Below are 20,426 nucleotides of genomic sequence, written 5' to 3'. Positions count from 1 at the left end.
TGGGGCTCGATCCCGTAACGCCGGGATCACGCCCTGAGCCGAAGGCAGACACTTAACCGCTGTGCCACACAGGCGCCCCTATTTTTATTATTTTTTAAACAGCCTGTTCAGTCAGTCAGCATTTTCTGGTGCCTGTGAGAGGGCAGCGTGGTGCCAGGCGATTGGCCTATAAAGCCAGTAGAGAAGGGACAAAGTTTCTGCTTTGAAGCTTGCACTCTGGACAAGTGCCCGATGAAGGCAAATGCCACAGCACCGATGGCGGGGTGGGGGGTGGGGGTTGGTCATCCACTGATGTGGATTGGGGTCTTGTTGGGAGAAGCTTCCGGATCACATTCCTCCCTTCGGGTGACCCATGGCTGGGATACTATGGTTTGGATCCTTGCAGAATCCTCTTTCCTAACTCCGGTGACCTTGACTTAGTTTTAGTTAATAGCTGGGTTTTGATATTGTCCTGTTTTACTTTTCCCCTTTTTTATCACCTAAAACTCATGGCTTTCACATTTGTTTCCACGTAGAGGAAACGCAGCTGGCAGCTACAATGCAGGTGACATTATTGAGGGAGAAAAACCGTTTTGGGGGCATTTTTCGAGACCATGTGGTGGATACCCAGCAGTACTTGGACCACGTGAGAGAGTCCACAGCAGGTGTGCTGGCCATTAGCAGCCCAGTGTTAGGGAATTGCTCTCGTTAACCGAGTGCTGGGGTGCTCGTTTGAGTTTAAGGGTGCGTGTGAAGCTTCGTCCCATCGCCGTGATGGGAGGTTCCCTCTTATCTGTTCTCCTTGTTGTAAGACCACCCACTTCTGCAGAAACAAAGACCTATTTTGGAGTCCCAGATGGACTCTCCATCTTTCTGTTTTCCTTTTAGAGCCACTGAGATAGTATGACCCAGTTCTTTGGACCCACTGAGATTTTTTTTTTTTAACTGAACATTATTACAATGTTTACATTATTACATTATGGTTCCCCCTTCCCCTCCCCCCCCCACTTTTTGGAAGCCTTGTGTTAAAGATTTTTCTTTTGATCTGTTGTCGTTAAATACGTTAATCTTCTTTTTTTTTTTTTAAAGATTTTATTTATTTATGTGACAGAGAGACAGCCAGCGAGAGAGGGAACACAGCAGGGGAGTGGGAGAGGAAGAAGCAGGCTCACAGGGGAGGAGCCCGATGTGGGACTCGATCCCGGAATGCTAGGATCACGCCCTGAGCCGAAGGCAGCCGCCTAACGACTGCGCTACCCAGGCGCCCCTAAATACGTTAATCTTCTATTTTAACTCTCAACGTATGCTTACGAAGGACCCATCTAAATGGGTGGTCTGCATTCTAGACATCAGGTGTATATAAATGTTGATGTGTTTGGTGGTTAATGTCCTTGTTTTGCCTAAGTTTGCCTCTCAGTCTCGGGATGTCCACGTTGTCTTGGGTGCAGTTGGTCAGCTGGTTTCATTATTGACATGTGGCTCCGTTTTTGCAGGCACGCAGGGTAGACCCGTAAAGCTGTTCACAAACCATTTCCGAGTGACCTCTCGCCCCCAGCGGGTCACATATAAGTACAACATTGACTACATGCCAGACATTGAGGATGGAAAAGTTCGTTCAGAACTGCTTTTGCAGCATGAAGAGTTAATTGGAAAGTGCCATATATTTGATGGAAGCTCTTTATTATTACCCGCAAACTACTATCACCGGTTAAGTACTGTTATTGGACAGTTTCTTTTTCTTTTTTCTTAAAAGATTTTATTCATTGGAGGGGGGAGAGAGAGTGTGCAGGGGGGGAGAGAGGGAGCAGGGAGCCTGCTGTGGGGCTTGAGCCCAGGACCATGAGATTCATGACCTGAGCCAAAGGCAGACACTTAACCGACTGAACCACCCAGGTGCCCCGGACACTTTCTTGACATTTGTTCTCTTTCTCTCGTAATTTCACTGTATTAGAACAAATATACCATTTTTAAAAATTTTTTAAAGATTTTATTTATTTGACAGAGACCNAGCCAAAGGCAGACACTTAACCGACTGAACCACCCAGGTGCCCCGGACACTTTCTTGACATTTGTTCTCTTTCTCTCGTGTTTTCACTGTATTAGAACAAATATACCATTTTTAAAAAATTTTTTTGAAGATTTTATTTATTTGACAGAGACAGCGAGAGAGGGAACACAAGCAAGGGGAGTGTGAGAGGGAGAGGCAGGCTTCCTGCCGAGCAGGGACCCCGATGAGGGGCTCGATCCCAGGACCCTGGGATCATGACCTGAGCCGAAGGCAGATGCTTAATGGCTGAGTCACCCAGGCACCCCCAAATATACCATTTTTGTACGATGGTTTGAGGAGACCAGAAGATCTCTTGCCCACAGGACTTGTAACAACACCCACATGCTATGTGTGGTTATAACTGATGTTCCCTCATGCCTCTTTTCAGTGCTTACAATGAATATGAGAGCAATATATACATATAATTTTTTTTACTTTTTCAACGGCGAATACGGCTCAAATGCTGAGGAAGTATGGAGTAATTTAGTCTGTATCTCTTGCTCTCTCTCAACCTTCAGCAAAAAAAATTTTAGAAGAACTTAATATTTTCTTCAATAAACTTCTATATTTACCAAATGAATAATTTACAGAAACTTGTTAAGTTTAAAAAAAAAGTAGCTGTAAATGTTTAATTCTGACTCCTCACTTGGTCTCATAAATCCTGTCTTCTCCTTGAATCAGTCTCTGGGGGTCAGATGGCTCCTGCCATGCTCATATGTTGGATACCCAAGTGACATGTTGATTTGTGGTCCAATAATAAGCTTACTATCCTTGGAAGCACTGCTAGACCTTCTTGTGTTGTTTTTTTTTTTCTTGATCTCAGAAAATGGAATTGGTCAGCATGTTGAAAAAACAGATTGTGAAGGTGACCATCGAATTCACCAGTGAACTCATGCCTACCTCGCTGGACTGTTTACACTATTACAACATTCTCTTTAGAAGGTGTGTTCATAAGCTTTAGTTTCCTTGAGATTTGGTTGCGTGTTACTGTGTCAGTGGCATCGAACACAGATGCTTGCTCCTAGAATTTTGTGTTCTTGACACCTCCTCGTTCTGGGAAAGCAAAGGATCTTGGAGATGAAGTGCCACCTGAAGGTCACGTACACACGTTTAAGTTCTGTGGCTTATCCTCAGTGTTGTTCTCCCTGCCTACCCCCACATCCCATGCCTATCAGGGAGGAAGAGACATCAGCTATGCACGTCCATGTATTTTTCTCCCTGGAGGAAATGCACTTGTTTTCTATGTTCACAGTGATGGACAAACATTCAAAATTAAAATTGGAGGCACATAGTCTGCAAAAGCCATTTTGGTTCATTTCCAGGAATGGAGGACATTGTAATGGCCTTTCCATGACCGTTTGTTGTATGTTATGGAAAGAAGGGGGGAAACAGAGGTTAAATGAACCTTAATATCTCCCTCGCAATGTAATTTACTTTACCAGGCACTTCCTGTTAACCATTTGTAAGACAAAGTTGCTGGCAGATGTTTTCCCCCCTAATGTATCCTCGTGTGTGTTACTAAATGCTTAATAATACATACGGTACTTTCAACAAAACCTATTCTTCCAATTTCTAGAATTTTGAAGATGATGGAATTGGAGCAAGTTGGTCGCAACTACTATAACAAGCGTGAGGCCACTGAGTTCAGCGATCATAAGTTGGTATAAAGTAGAAAGTTTCACATGATGTCTATAATTTATACACCTAATATCCTATAGGTTCCCACAGGTCGACATGCACATATATATGCTTGTGTATATATGTGTGTGAGCCTGTCGGTGGTGATAAAAATGGTTTAACCAAGATCATTTAGCTAGCACATCAGGTAAAAGGTCTTTCGAGAGACTATTTCTTACTTCTAAGCACCAATTTTAGACCCTGACTGCCAGCCCTGTGGCACTTCCATGTTCGGAGCTTGGAGTTTTATGCTTACATCTAATGTGTTCTGTTTGCAGGCTGGTGATCTGGCCTGGATACGTGACTTCTATTCTTGAGTACGAAACCAGCATCACCCTCTGTGCTGATGTGAGCCATAAACTGTTCCGAATGCAAACGGCTTATGGTTTAATATCGGATCTTCGCAATGGCTTCCCCAAAAACCAAGAGCTTCGGGAGCAAGTTTCTAAACAATTAGTCGGATCAGTTGTTTCTACAATGTAAGTCTGCCTCAAAACTAAACAAAACCTATCCCATCACTTTAACTTCTTTTCCCCCCATAAGAGGTGTTCCTATGGGTTTCAAATCACTCAGCATTAAAGTTCAGAAGCAGACTAGCACGGCAATGGCCAGAACCAGTCCATGCTCTTCTCATCTGGTTCTATAGCATGAGACAGGGATACGCGCCCATTGTAGACTTCGCTGTTCTTGAATTCCTAATGCTGATCCAGTCATCTGCTCTGAACCCTCTCTTGCAATAACAGAATATGTTCCTTCCAAATTTCTTTTTTTGCTTTGTGTCTATTTTTTTTTTAAATCAGGGCTTAATTATAATCCATGAGCAAATTTCCCCTTGAAGGAAGTTTTTAATTTTTACTCTCCCTTTAGACCAGATATTTTTTTTTATTTTTTATTTTTTATAATTTTTTATTNAAATTTCTTTTTTTGCTTTGTGTCTATTTTTTTTTTAAATCAGGGCTTAATTATAATCCATGAGCAAATTTCCCCTTGAAGGAAGTTTTTAATTTTTACTCTCCCTTTAGACCAGATATTTTTTTTTTATTTTTTATAATTTTTTATTTTTTTTTTGATGTAAAGTTCGATGATTCATTAGTTGCATATAACACCCAGTGCACCATGCAATACATGCCCTCTTTACTACTCATCACCAGCCTATCCCATTCCCCCACTCTCGATGTGAGACAGGAATCCATCAAAACCCTAGAGGAGAGCATAGGCACCAACCTCTATGACATCGGCCACAGCAACCTTTTTCATGACACATCTCCAAAGGCAAGAGAAACAAAAGATGAAATGAACTTGTGGGACTTCATCAAGATAAAAAGCTTCTGCATAGACCAGATATTTTAAATTGAAGAGTGTGGATTTAAAGCGGCTTAGCCAACATTGTAAGAGTAAAGTTGAGGACTCCTGCTTCCCAATTTCAAAACTTACAGTAAAGCTCTAGTAATCAAGACAGTGGCATGAGGACAGACATAAAAATCGATGGAAGAGAATTCAGAGTCCCAGAGTTAACCCTCATGTTTATAGTCAGTTAATTTTTCAACACGAGTGTCAACACAGTTTAATTATGAGAGGGATACTCTTTCCAGCAAACATTGCGGGGACCACTGTATATCCACATGACCCTCCCTGACACAATATACAAAATTAACTCCAGATTAACTCCAAAATTAACTCGAAATAGACCTAAACATAAGAGTTAAAAGTATACAATTCTTAGAAGAAACTATAGGAGTAAATCTTCTTCACTTTGGGTGAGGCAAATCTTATAAGACACCAACAAAGAAGGGAGGACAAAAGAAAAATGGACTTCATCAAATTAAAAATGTCCGTTCTTCAAAGTCAAAAGTGAAAACGACAGAAAACATTTGCAAATCACCTATCTCATAAATAGCTTGCATCTATATATGTACAAGTCAATTAAAAGACAACCCAACTTTTCAAAATGGGCAAAGAACCTGAGCAGACATTTCTCTGAAGAAANGTGAAAACGACAGAAAACATTTGCAAATCACCTATCTCATAAATAGCTTGCATCTATATATGTACAAGTCAAAAGACAACCCAACTTTTCAAAATGGGCGAAGAACCTGAACAGACATTTCTCTGAAGAAAATATATACAAATGACCAATAATCACATGAAATGATACTAACATTATTAGCTATCAGGGAAATGCAAAGTAAAACCACGGTGAAGCACCACTTCCTACCCACGAGGATGGCTAAAATAAAAAAAGGCGGATATTAAGTGTTGACAAGGATGCGAAAAGAATTGGAACCAACCCTCAAACACTGCTGGTAGAAATGTGAAATGGTATGGTCTCTTTGGAAAACAGTATGGCACTTTCTCAAGATGCTAAAGATAGGGTGACCATATGATCCAGCAATTCTATTCCTGCATCTATCCCCAAGAGAGATGAAAACCTACGTCTACCAAAACTGGTTCACGAATTTCCATAATATCCTTATTCATAATAGCTCAGAAGTGTGAACAACTCAAATGTTCATTAACTGATAAATGTAGCATGTCTATAAAATGATATATTATTTGGCAATAAAAATGAAGTGCCAGAACACGCTACAGCAGGGATGAACCTTGAAAGACACCATGCTAAGTGGAAGAAGGCGGTCAGGAAGGGTCACATTGTATGATTCAGTTCATGTGAAATAGGACGGGTAGGCAAATGTGTAGGACGAGCACTGAACTAGTAGGACTGGGGGAGTTTAGTGGAAAGGAGGAGTGACTGCTCAGGGTGGTATTTCTTTGGGTTGTGTTGAAAGCTGTACAACTTGGTGAATATACTAAGAATAATAAATATATATAATAAGGTAGATATATCCTGTAATTGTAGGATTTAAAGCCTCTTATTTCTTGTATGATCCCATGCAATGAATACGTTAGGAATAATTCCCTATGTTGTGATTATTCCACAGATACAACAACAAAACCTATCGGGTGGATGCTATTAAATGGGACGAGACTCCCAGAACTACATTTAAAACAGCAGATGGCGCTGAAATCACCTTTGTAGAGTACTACAAAACAGTAGGAGATCTTTTTCAACGCATCTGAATCTTTTTTTCTTATTCAAGTATGTCTCATAATAGATGTATAACTTATAGTCTTGTGTTACATCATAATAAGTCATAATCTTATATATAATAAATATATATATTATAAAATTTCTCTTTGGGGTTATTATAACTTGACTTATACCTATTTTCCACGTATTAGAGGGCCTTGTAGATAGGGTAATGTCATATAATTAGAATGGCTCCAATATGACCTCTCCAGTAAGTTTTGGAAGTGGCTATGGTAGTTTTATAAAATGCTGGATTATTGGGTAGGAAATAAAATATGTCAAGACTTCAGATAGGAACACTTTTCCTTATGTAGAAGTTTCAGCCCTGTAGAAGTTGGTTCAAAAAGAAGAAAAAGACCAATTATCATCTGAATTGATGTCACTTCTGTGCTAAGTCTCATAACTCATGAATTCCTCAATCTTGGTTCACAAAGAAATAAGTAAACTTCGCTTAGTGAACAAAGATACACAAATTGAAGTTGATTTTTCTAGCTTTGGCAGATAAGAGAAAGAATTCAGGAATTACAGATATTTGTAACAAATGGAAAGAACTTATAACTTAGAAAAATTCAAGCTTTTTTTTTTTTTTATTAGGAATCCAAAATCTAGTTACTTGGAAGCACTGGGGCTTCACAGAGCCCCGTGACATCCCTCCAAGGGAATGGTGCTATTATGGCATCTTCCCCACTTGTGCCCCCCCACTTGGTGCTGATTTCTTCGATCCAAAAAGCAGGTAATGGATGCCCATGACACATCTTGGGTATACATTCCTAAGACCGCTGAGTTCTCTGTTCTTAAGGAACTTGCATCCTTGTGGCAGGAAAAGAGATGGCAGACAAGAAGAAAACCTATATTGAAGGATATATGCAGATATTTAAGAGGTATTATGGAGAATATCTGGTGGCTCAGACTGCTGGTCCCAGAAGTCTCTGAGTAGCTGGTGTGTGCGTGTCAGAGAGGAGCAAGCTGTGTGCCCATCGGGGAGGAGAGAAGAGACCCCACTTCCAGGATAGGCCTGATGTCCTCAGATCCCAAATGAGGCTAGAGTGTTCCGTCAAGATAAACGTGGTTAGGAAGGGACGTGTATGGATTGTAGGATATGAGGTCAAAGGATGAGGTGGGGGCCACGTTGTATAAAGTCCTGTCTACCTGGACAAACTGGATCTTATTGTCAAATGGTTTTACACAGATGGATGAAATGATGTATCCTATTTTACAGGTGTGCATCTAATGTACAGGGAATGGGCTGTATGTGGGTAAAAAGGGAGGCAGGGACACCAGTAGGGAGGTGGTTAAGTCTGTTTAGGTCCGTGATCATGGTAACCTGGATTAGAGTGGGAGACGTAGGTGCAAATGGGTAGTACTTACTGATAGCTCAGATGTAGTGAGGGACAGTAAGAGGAGACTCTGGCTTTATCTGAGGAAGTGAGCGAAGGCTGGCGTCATTTACTGCAATGGGAGAGTCTGTGCGAGGAGCTGGTTTGGGGATTGTTGGGTTGACATAGGCTCTGATGGAGTTGCAGACAGGGATATCTGGCTGATGTTTGCTTGCTCATTCTCCACATTTCACCACAAAGGTCATTGATTGAAAAGAGCCATGTTGGGTATCCCAACATCATCTGTACCCCCCAGCCCCCTCGCACCAGCCTACAACCTCAAGGCCTTTGTGCCCACCCTTCTGTTGTGCCCCTTGCATTTCAGAGCACCCATCCAAATTTCTAATTCTATATGTGAGTGATTATTCACCAGTAGGCAGAGTTCCATTGGGGCGGGACAATGTTGGCTTTGTTCCTTGTAATATCTTACGTCTTATACCATGACTAGTACATAGAAGTTCATATATACATATATTAGATAGATATTTGATATTATATATTTGCTATTAGATAAATATATGCTATTAGATATTTGATATTAGATATATATTAGATATATGATAGTTATATATAATATATGTAAAAGTGCACACATGCTGGCATCACATACATACAACAGGTTTGGGAATAATTTGAAAGAGCATTTACGTGAAAGCAAACTACCTTCTTGGCCTGTGTTGATAGGAGGAGCCTTGGATGTCAAAGAAACATAAGACCATAGTTTCAGCAGGTTTACTTGAGCAAAACAGATGGGCTGAAATAATTGAAATGACTTGGGTAGTCTTGGGATGCCCTGGTGAGAACTCCTTCTAATAACAGATGGCAAAGTTGTTGTTGTGTTGTCATAAGACCTCGAAAAATTCCAGAATCCGTAGATGAGCCCTTAGAAGGAAAGTACAAACCAGGCTTTCTAAAAAGGTTTCATAATAATGCAAAGTGGGACAACAGAACTCCTGTTTAGATGCAGAAGTTGATGTTGTGGGAGATCCTTCTAGGATGTCACAGGACAGCTATGAGAAATAATAGTATGTTTCCCAAAATGCTCAACGGGAAGAATAGCTCGTCCAAAGGCTTTGCTAGCCTGGGTGGTAGGAGTGGGGGTTGAGGCCCTACAATGACACCATGATTCTGCACACATATTTATACATCTACCTGGACAAGTTCCTGCTTTAAGACTCTAGAACCAGGAGAATGGGGGTGAATCCCAGCTGCCTTTCAAATAACTACAGACCATTTTAAGGAAAAAAATATACATGGTCTGCAACAAGATCATGAGAATTAAAGGTAGTAGTTCAGCTCAAGGGGTAAAGAGCCACAAACACTGGATTTGAAGTCTTCTTGTCCCAGGTAGGAAAGGTAGGAACTCCTTTGATGTTCTCAAGATGCTTAATAGATCATACCAGATTTCACGTGGCTAACTGATTACAGATGAGAACCTCACTGATCAGCATGAAAGGATCTATGACCAATCATCACTTTGTGTTGGAGAGTAAAGGCACTTTGTTGTACAGGAATTTGGAGCCCAGGGATAGGACCTTCTGGATAGGATGTTTTGGCAAATGCCTTTTCCTGCTGGAATAGTTTAGGGGAAATGACAGATGAGGCATGTTTGGCATAGCTGTGGGATTGCAGCTCCAGAAAGTGACCAGGTTTGTTGTCCTCTGGAAAGTTCTCTACGTGTTAACAATTTTTAAGGCAGTACTGTAGTGAGAAATACATAGTCCAAGAGTTGGTCCCACATCGACCTATACGAAATCAAAGAAGGCTAGTGTAATGACCCCAATATGATGTTTGTGAGTCCCGTTCTCCTCGGCCACGTGTCCTTATAGGACAAAAAGAGGCCATCCCTGGGACATCTCAATTAAGAGAACATGAAGAGTATCTCAATGTGTTATTAAACCGGGGAAAACAGTATCCCCAGCACACCCCTGGGCCTCCACTGGTGATCCAGAAATGCACTGTTGTACCTACGTATGTGACTTTACTAGGGCTCGGGTGACAGTCACACCAGTGTTCCTTCTTGCCTCTCTTGAGCAGCGATATGATCAAGTGGTCACTGAACTGAATCAGCCACTCTTGATCAGCAAAGGCAAATGGAAAAAGAGCCAGCAGGACACGCCCCATGAGCCTGTACTGCTGGTTCCTCAGCTGTGCAGCCTGACAGGTACTGCAGATTTATGCAGTCCTCATAGAACACCACCCGGTTCCAGCCCCAGAGGTTACGACGTGGAGGCACACGCTTTTCACGGTACTCCATGTGACCCAGAGCTTCGTTCTCCCCGTTGGCTCTTCCTCTTCCAGATAAAACCATCGAGGCTTCTCATGTATAAATCTATCTTGCTTGTTGAGCAATATCCTTTTAATTTTTTTTAAGGTCTAACAGATGAGCTGCGCAAAAATTACAAGGTGATGAGAGACTTGGCTCTTCATATGAGGTTGGATCCGGAAAAAAGGCAGCATTGNGCTCAACGGGAAGAATAGCTCATACAAAGGCTTTGCTAGCCTGGGTGGTAGGAGTGGGGGTTGAGGCCCTACAATGACACCATGATTCTGCACACATATTTATACATCTACCTGGACAAGTTCCTGCTTTAAGACTCTAGAACCAGGAGAATGGGGGTGAATNGTGTGTGTGTGTGTGTGTGTGTGTGTGTGTTCTGAAGTTGACACCTGTGCAGAACTCCTGGCATCTCCGATTTTCCAACTAAAAAAACGGCAGGTTGGAAGAAAATGACCTCTTCGGGGAACAACTCCATTTGGTCTGTCAATGCAACGTTAGGGGAGGTCTGGAGGGGGAGAATGAACTAGAAAGATCCTAAGCGCAAATGTGAGATTGAAGACGTGAGGTCAGAATACTAGGGAACTCCTCTGCAACATGTCAGCACAGAGGACAAACAGCAAGGCATCTTGGGTTTCAGGACAATTTTGCAAATGGATCATTGCTTTTGCTTATTTCCTTGAAGGAGGTTTGATCCTGTGGAAATATTTTAACTTTCAGAAATAAGGAGATACAACAGGAACTTCAACCCTGGGATTTGAAATTTGATGCGAGCTTCTTGTCTTTCTCAGGAAGAATCTTGAAAGAAGTAAGAATTTTTCAAGGAAGAGGAGCGGTAAGACAGCTTCAAAATGGTCACCTTTTCGCTATTCATTTAGTCATTTGGGGTCAAATGAATAAAAACACAGGAACTAACTCAGGTCAATAACTGTCACTGCTCTCTCTTCTTGGGCTACCTGTCCTTTGTCTAGGAGAGAGCAAGCAGGTGTTCAATTAAAATCCATAGACCATCCTTGGCATAGAGTAAACTCTGTATTTTATCTCTATTAGTATTGTGGTCCTCTCTCACGGCAAAACTATATTCCAGATGTTTCCTTAAGAGTCAACTACCTAGAATCAAGACAATCCAGAGTAACCCATGATAGAATTCCAGTATTACTACTCACCTCTTTCTTAAGAAAAAAATATGTAATTCAGCCACGACTGAAGTTTAAAATGGTAACCTTTCGGGGCGCCTGGGTGGCACAGCGGTTAAGCGTCTGCCTTCGGCTCAGGGCGTGATCCTGGCTTTATTAGATCAAGCCCCACATCAGGCTCCTCCACTAGGGGCCTGCTTCTTCCTCTCCCACTCCCCCTGCTTGTGTTCCCTCTCTTGCTGGCTGTCTCTATCTCTGTCAAATAAATAAATAAAATCTTTAAAAAATAAAATAAAATGGTAACCTTTCAATAGGAAGTAGCCCAGATTTGCAATGGAAAGGCTCTTCAATATATATTGATCAGCAAAGGCATTATTTGTAATGGAAAAGTTCTTCATTATATGTATATTGATCAGCAAAGGCGTTATATATAATGTATAGAAATTTTTAAATGAAGTCTTATCCTATCTCTTCCAGTTTGACTCCCACCCACAATTTGCAGATTGGTCAAAAGAGACCAGAAGCGGACCCTTACTCAATGTGAAGTCACTAGATCATTGGCTCCTACTCTATCCTACAGGAAACTGCAGGGCAGCCTCCTCCTTTCTCCAGAGTCTACGGAGAGTACCCCCACCATGGGCATAGCTATGAGAGAGGCAAAAATGTAAGTTGAGCCAAAATCACCTCCAATGTGAAAACCGGTTATTAGCTCTCTGAAAGTGGAATCTTAAAAGTCTAGTCTATTCCAGTAACAGATAGTAAAATAGGGTTTTGTGATGTATGATTTGTGGCTATTGGGATTCATGCTAAGGAAGCCAAAAATTGAACTTATTTTTGTTTAAAGAACAAACTTTTGGGGTGCCTGGGTGGCTCAGTCGGTTAAGCGCCTGATTCCTGGTTTCTGCTCAGGTCGGGCTCTGTGCTCAGTGGGGAGTCTGCTTAAGAGTCTCTCTCTCTCTCTCTCTCTCTCTCTCTTTCTGCCCCTCCCTCCATGTGCACATGGGATTGCTCTCTCCCTCTCTCTTTAATTCATAAGTAAATCTTTTAAGAAAAGCCTATCAACTGAAGTAACTATCTGAACATTGTATTTTGTTTTGTTTTATATTGTGCCTCATTGGCTGCATAAAATGTTACATGTTTCCTGTTTATTACCTTTTGAATATAGGTGTTATATACTTATTTTCTAGGCTTGAAGCAAATGATACAGTCCAATCCTACACAAGCGCCTTAGAAAATCACGTGTCATCCAAAACACAGATGGTAAGTGTCTATTTGATTGTAGCTTCGTGTCTTGACATACAGTGTTATGAATCACATCTGTTCAGTTTTGAGTGGTAGACACTCAAAATTCTATCTCAAGTAACCTGTCCTTGGCAGGGTCTTATCTCCAGTTCCTGTCCTTGTCTTTCTCGGAGGCTGTCAGTCTGTTCATGGTCTCCAGCCTTTCTGACCTGTTCACCAGGGGGTGGGCCAACACTTTGGGAGAAAGTGGCCACAATTTCTGAGGTCATCTCTCCAGTCCCTACTTCTCTCCTGTCTTAACCCTATAACTCTTTATGACCTTGTTAGACTGGCTGAGCCCCAAAGAGGCACAGTCCTTGTATCTTCATCAGCTTGAACAGCTGTTCTTAGGAGACCAACCTGTGCTATTCCAGAAACTGAATTTGGAGGAGACAATATTTGCTGACCACTCTCAGAAAACTCAGAAATCATCACATAAGAAATGAGAATCTAGGAGATGTTGCACTTGTATTTAAAAGCTTGTCTTACTGACCTACTAAAATATACATAAATATATAAAAAGAGGGAGGGGTGTGTGTGTGTGTGTGTGTGTGTGTGTGTAATCCGTACCCAAAAAATGAGATGCTTAAAAAAAAAAAAAAAACGTATCTCTAAGTTAGTTTAGCCTTCATCTTTAAAGGATCTCAATGGGCATGGAGAAATCCTAAACCAATAAGGAAGGACTGGTATCCTACCTATCAAACACACACATTGACCACAGTCTATTACAATGACAAATCATTAAACCACATATATTCAAAAACCAAAGAATTACTTGTAAGTAGTGATTGTATTAGAATAATATCAATAGCAATTTTAAAAAGTAATTTAGACCTTATAAGTAGTATGCATCCAAACCTGTAAAAAACACCAAACTAATAGTGACAGGGGACCTCCGGCCTTTGAGGAATGCGTTAGGAATGAAGTCTGAATCTTAACGTACTAAGTGCAGAGTGAACCAAAACAAAGTAGAACAAAATAAATAACAAAAAGCAGAAACAGAGAACAACAAGAATGAAGAAAGACTCCGAAGGAGGCTTGACAACATTAAGAACAAGGAGAGTTCATGATTAACAGACACGCTGGAGCTTGAAGAAATTTTAGGAGAACACCATGGGCCTGAGGGTGCCAGTAAGTCTGAAAGCTAGAAATCTAGTTTTTAGAAAGAAAGTAACTAACTGGTTAGTGTGGTGAATTTTGGGGAAAAATAATTGCAGATAAAATGTAAACAAAATACATATAATACATTTGATGAAATTCCATAATCCTTCATGTGAAAAGAAAAACTCACTCCATCTAGAATGAGAAAAGAATGTCCCTAATCTGATTGAGGATATCTGCCCCAGAAAGTCTTCCTAGAAGCATCATTGTTAAAAATAATACATCTTATTATTATAATACATTATGTGTACATGTTATATACATATAATACATGCATGTTAAAAATAGTACATGGAGGATTTTCCCGTCATAGTACGAACCCAGCCAAGCAGTAACTGCGCTTCCTCATGGCTCCGTGTCCTGCTGGAGGTCCGAGTGAGTTGGAAAGTTGGAAACTTTGCCTGCTGCCTGTACATCGGGCAGTTCCTATAACTCCTGAGTGTGTTTGGTTGAGGGTAAAATGTGGATACTAGTATTGATCTCAGTAGGTTATTGAAGAATGAACTGAGTCGAGTACAGCGCTTGGCAAGTGGCCCTCACATAGCGTCCGTCCTGTACGTGGTGACTGTCCCAAGGATGGTACATTTCAGTCTGTGCTTTTTAACCTTCCCATATTAACTTCATGATAAACTCCTGGAAACGGAATGACCAGGACATAAGGACTTTGCAAGTTCAAGTGATTCGTGCATACCACCTGTGCCTGGCTCCCAGACTTTCTTCTTCCGCATAGTCACCTTCACAATTATTTAATGGACTGGGATTCCAGACCCTTTACCCTCATGGCCCAGCTACTAATTGAATGAATAGACTCTGCTTTATTAGTGCTCCGCCTGCATAGTTTCCTTGACGTGGCGTCCAGTTCTCCTATCGCTGTGGTTGCATCCTGGACGGTCTCATTTTGCTTTCTTTTAAGGTCGTTTGCGTGCTGTCCAGTGAAAAGAAAGACCTGTATGATAGCATAAAACAATACCTGTGTGTCAGTTGCCCGATCCCAAGCCAGTGTGTCATCTCACGGACCTTAGACAAACCCCAGACGCTGATGACCATTGCGACAAAGATTGCCTAGCAGATGAACTGCAAGATGGGAGGAGCCCTCTGGAAGGTGGAGACAGGAGTGCGTTGGAGTTCGTTGCCTTTCGTTGCCTTCTCTTTATTTCAGTTGTGTTCGGTGGAATGCGTTAAGACTCTATTTACCTATCTTGAAAATGTGATTGCTCAATTTTGCTCCTATTGTGTTCTGACTCCATGTACCACCTTTTTTACAAAATTTCAGTTACAGAATGCGATGTTCGTTGGTATCGACTGTTTCCATGACATTGTAAATCGGCGGAAGTCGATTGCAGGCTTTGTGTCCAGCATCAATCAAGAATTGACACAGTAAGTGGACTTCGGCAGACATTGTGTAGACGGCAGCTAGCCGTAGACCAAGCAGGAGAGGCGGACCCAGCTAATGTTTGTTGACGAGGTCCATGGACAAGGTGTTCTCCTCCCTTCTGGCTCTCAAAACATTTGATGTGGAAGGCTTTATATCATTTTTCTATTGCTGCTTACTAAATGATGACAAATATGGCAGCTTAAGAGGACGCTCGTGTGTGATGTCATGTGATGTCTGTCAGGCAGCCATCTGGTACCATGTGGCTCTCCAGTGGGCCACATGTTGGCCAAGCCACATTCTCCTCTAGAGGCTTGGGGTCCTCTTCCAAGTGCACATACTTGTGGCAGAATAATAATAGTAATAATAACAATTATTATTATTATCATTATGATGTTGGTAGCTGGAGGACAGAAGTCCCCATTTCCTTGCTGGCTGCCAGTTACAGGCTCATCTCAGCTCCCCGGGTTTCATCCACATTCCTTCTCGAATGCCCTGCTCCCCCAGGGCACACCGAGTCCTTGTTCTGCTTCAAATTTCTCTTCCTCTTCTGCCATCAGAGAAAACTCTCCGCTTTTCAAGGAGCTCATGAGATTAGGTAAGATCCATCTGGAAAATCTCCTTCTAAAGCCAACCGTGCCATAGGACATAATCACAAGGCAATGTGACAGTCACAGGTTCCGAGGACTAGGGCAGTTAGAATTCTGCCCACCAGAGGCTCTGATGATCAGTGAGTCCCTGCATGGGGACCATGAACACGTGAGGAAGAACTCAGACCCCACATGGGGAAGAGAGACGTAGGGATCTAACCAGCAGCCTGTAGGTACAGGATGGGTCTTCATACATCTGTAAGTAGTGGACTGGCCAAAGAAGAGATGCTCCCATATCCCAAGTTTCCCCTCTGCTCCAGGGACACTTCTGTTGTCTGTACTTAGAGCAAAACCTGCCTTCAAGTGAGTTTGCACACTCTTCAGTTTCTAGTTTCTTGAGCATTAGGACATGTATGACCATCACAAATCATTGCTATGCTTGCTGATGATTGTGGCCCACGAGGTATCATTGCAGAGTATTCTTTAAGGAGGCTCCATCTTTATTTTCACAAATGGCATCATTTTCCCCCCAGTGATATTCTACTTCGACATAGTAACATCGGTTTGCTTTTTGTTTGGGGGTGGGGGGGAGGTAGGAAAGAATGTTGCAACAATGGGAAGGAGATTCAGCTTTCATTCCGTTGACAGGTGTTTTTGAGCACTTGCTATATTCACATGCTGAGAACAGAGCAGCGAAAATGTTGCGCCAGAAAGCATGATCTCATCTCATGGGGCGTACGTTCTGAGAAAGCAGCAGGCAGACAAACACATTACATCATGTCAGGTCATTGTAATACTTCGAAGTAACTGAAATACAGGGGATAGAAATGTGAGAGCAATATTGCTCGATCTGTTGGGAAGGGGTCAAGTAGCTATTACTGTTCCAAAGCAGATGGTTCCCTCAAAGCTGATTATGGATGAGCCATTGTTTAAGACCTGAGCCTGGAAGCAGGAATCTCCAGGAATGCTGGCTGTTTATTTTGTGGTGTCCGCTAGTGGGTGAGATGGCAGTCGTCCTGCACAGTGGAAGTGTGCGTAATCTGGAGCAGTGTTAATGAATGCTCCCCGTTCCGATTTCCTATTTGTGTGCATTCGTGATTTGAATAGATGCCTTGGGGTACAGGAGGAGACCAATGCTTCAATCTCTGCAGGGGAATCAAAGAATGGCTCCTTTATTGGATCCTCGGCTACCCATAGTGATTTTTTTCTTTTTTTCCTGGAGGTCCCAGATGAACTCAGAATCAAAATGATGGTATCTTCAGAGTCTCATTTCTGAAACCGATGGCTGGTTTTTCCCCAAACAGGTGGTTCTCTCAGTGCGTCTTCCAGGAATTGGGACAGGAGCTTGTGAATGGGCTGAAAGCCTGCTTGGAAGGTCAGTGTCCCATCAAAGTTGGAATCTCTGACCCTATACCAGTAGTTGCCCCCAGGAGACATTTGGCAATGACTAAAGATGCTCTCAGTTGTCACAGCTGGGATGGAAGTGCTACTGGCATCTAGTTAGTGGCTAGAGACCAGGAATGCTACAGAAGACAGCAACACCCCAACCTCCACCACCACGGAGAATTATCTGGCTCAAAATTTCAGTAGCGGTGAAGGTGAGAAATGCTGGGTTAGCGTGAAGATTTAAAAGCAGTGACAGTGTCCAGGAGGCTACAGGGCTGAAAAAACTGAACCTAGAAGTTGTTACAAATAGCAATGGCCAGTTGGTTCTGAGTTAGGGCTTATTTACCCATGTTTCTGGTTTCCTTCCAGCGTCCCTGAAGCTCTGGTGTAGACATAACCTGTTTCTGCCACAAGCGATCATTGTGTACCGGGATGGAGTGGGGGACGGTCAGCTTCAAGCACTGCTGGACCATGAAGTACCACAGATCGAGTCCTCCTTAAAATCTGTGTACCCCAGAGACTCGGGGTATATACGTTGTAAAGCGCAGACTTTGTAAACTCTACATTTCAGTCTTTGAAATGAATCTGTAGCAATTATGACATGTGAGTTAAGAGAGAAAGAGCATAACACAGAGGGCATCAGTCGCTGGGTGAGGAGAAGACAGAGGACCCTTCAGTCTTGGACTTTCTGCTCCACACCCAAGTCAGAGGACAGAGCAGAACTGGAACACTCCAGATTGCATTCTCCCCGTGGAATCCCTAAGAACCTGTCCTTTTTTTTTCTAATCTCCTGCAAGCCTTGGTGTAGGGGGGTTTGTTAACCACAGGTAGTCCCTGAAATCCACGAGCACAGCCTGGTGATGGTTTTTGTTTATGCAACTCCTTTATTCTAGAGTTTTGTAGGTCCCGGGGCTGGGGATCCTTCTCAGCTGCCTCCTCTGTTTGTTGGGGGGGCCCAGTGCCCAGCATGGACAGGAATGGTCATGACCTTGTGAGGAAGTTCCTTCACCTGAGATGTGGGTGGCTGTGAATAGAAACCTCTTTTACTGCTTAAGTTGGGCACAGGGGGCTAGGACAGGAAATCTGGGGTGTGGGGGGAACTGCCTTCTGCAGGTTCTTAATGGAGCCTGTGTGTGCGGTGTTTCAATACTCTGAATGCCTCTGGGACAAGAGCGTACAGCTGGTGATACCAGTTGTTATTTTCAAGGGTCAAACTAACTTTCATTGTGGTGAAGAAATGAATAAACACCAGATTTTTTGTAGAGTCTGAAGGAAGACTTCGAAACCCACTTCCAGGAACAGTTACTGATGTGGAAGTGACCAAGAGGCAATGGTAAGCCCCCCAACTGTTATTTACTTAAATAAACATTCCCTTTTACTCAGATAGAAATAGAGGGTAGCCCGGTGAAGGGTATTAAGGAGGGCACGTATGGCATGGAGCACTGGGTGTTATATGCAAACAATGAATCATGGAACACTACGTCAAAAACTAATGATGTACTCTATGGTGACTAACATTAAAAAAAAAAGTTTGTTTTTTTTTTTAAAGGTTTGCATGGTTTGGAGGAGAGTGGATTGACCTAAAGATGGTTAAAAATTACATGCACAGATACACATGGGATTCTAGAGGTTGCTGTCTTCCTTTTTCTTCTCCTAGAATTTAAAGCCTATACCATAAACATACGGAGATTCTTGGGTTGTTAGGAAGAATGGTAGAACTTCCGGTTAGGTGGAGATTTGTTGATTGTCCAAATGAGAGAATAATGCAGAACCCCGGATGGGAAATGAAACAGGACCTTCATACCAGCCGACAGGGAGGCATGAAGGAAAACGAAGGAGAGACCAACATCGATCAATCTAGTAGAAGGCAGGAAAGCCTTAAAGAAAAAAGCGAGTGGGGAAAGTATGATCAACGTGAAGCATAACATAATACGTATAAGAAGAAATCCCGTAACTATAAGAAGCTGATGAACCTTGCCATTTCTATCGTTAGGGGGTTTGAATAGATTAAAGAGATTCTCAGGGAGAGGCCTAGAGCGTCCATTCCTGGAACTCTGAATTGAGTTTGAAGCCATCGGTGCATATCCTTCTATAGAAATCCAGCGTTATTACTTGTCTCAGTGGTTGTACCGCCCTTTATGGACTTGCTTTCCCCATCATTGCCCCACAGCTCGGTGGGCTTGTAAATGTAAAGGAAACTCTGTACGACGGGTTTCTGTCCGTCTGTGTCATGTCAGATACTAGGTTTGCTATGTTCTTTTTCTTCGGAAAATAAGCTGTAGTCTATACTCATGTGTTCTACAATTCCAGGTATGATTTCTTTATCGTGAGTCAGTCTGTGAAAGATGGTGCCGTCACTCCCACTCATTACAATGTCATCCACGACACGGTTCGCTTCAGCCGGATAGGATACAGCATCTCACTGACACAACTGTGTCACGTGTATTATAATCTGCCAGTGAGTATTTTTTATGCTCATTTTCCTTTAGATCTGTAAGAGTGTTCAAAATTGAATCTATACTTTTTTTGAACCTTTCAAATTGGTATCTCCGAAAGGTTAACTTTAGATAGAAAGTTGAGAAAAAATTTTGTTGTTGTTCCTTCTGCTAAAGGGTGTCATTCGAGTTCCTGCCCCTTGTCACTATGCCCACAAACTGGCTTACCTTGTGGGCCAGAGCATTCACCAGGAGCCACACCTGGCAAGCCGCCTCTCCTACCTGTGACTGGCAGAAGCAAGCCCGACGGCATGTTGAAAACCAGCATTTGTTAAATTTATTTTTTTTTAAGCTGTACTTCTGAAATACTTAGATGTATATGGTTCTAATATATATATATGTATATGTATGTATATGTGGATGTGTGTGTGTGTCTGTGTGTGTATGTATTTATGTGTGTGTACAGGTGTGTGGGGGTGTGTGTGTGTGTGTGTGTTTATGTGAGGGGAGAGAGAGAGAATGAGGGAGAGAGAGTGAGCTGGGAGGGGCAGCGAGAGTAAGAGGGGAGATGGAATCCCAAGCAGGCTGCACTCTCAGCACGGAGCCCGATATGGGGCTCC

General features: G+C 42.3%; 1 protein-coding gene across 1 annotated transcript in view; it reads left to right on the top strand.

Annotated features, from left to right (window-relative positions):
- The window catches only part of LOC100470541 (piwi-like protein 3), a 25,332-nt gene extending 5,238 nt beyond the window's left edge, over window positions 1-20,094 (top strand). Inside the window, 17 exon segments of the mRNA XM_034642185.1 lie at window positions 516-644; window positions 1,473-1,696; window positions 2,850-2,968; window positions 3,603-3,683; window positions 3,982-4,182; window positions 6,643-6,754; window positions 10,205-10,331; window positions 10,542-10,602; window positions 11,166-11,280; window positions 12,059-12,205; window positions 14,871-15,137; window positions 15,297-15,400; window positions 17,290-17,360; window positions 17,741-17,897; window positions 18,579-18,704; window positions 19,682-19,829; window positions 19,984-20,094. Coding sequence (XP_034498076.1) covers window positions 539-644; window positions 1,473-1,696; window positions 2,850-2,968; window positions 3,603-3,683; window positions 3,982-4,182; window positions 6,643-6,754; window positions 10,205-10,331; window positions 10,542-10,602; window positions 11,166-11,280; window positions 12,059-12,205; window positions 14,871-15,137; window positions 15,297-15,400; window positions 17,290-17,360; window positions 17,741-17,897; window positions 18,579-18,704; window positions 19,682-19,829; window positions 19,984-20,094 — 2,277 coding nt within the window. The 5' untranslated portion in view covers window positions 516-538.
- The last annotated feature ends 332 nt before the right edge of the window (window positions 20,095-20,426 follow it).

This window comes from Ailuropoda melanoleuca, chromosome 14, assembly GCF_002007445.2.
Source record: "Ailuropoda melanoleuca isolate Jingjing chromosome 14, ASM200744v2, whole genome shotgun sequence".
In the NCBI taxonomy this organism is placed as follows: Eukaryota; Metazoa; Chordata; class Mammalia; order Carnivora; family Ursidae; genus Ailuropoda; species Ailuropoda melanoleuca.
The sequence above is the reverse complement of the archived record's forward strand: the minus strand, read 5'-3'. Positions and strand labels throughout refer to the sequence as shown.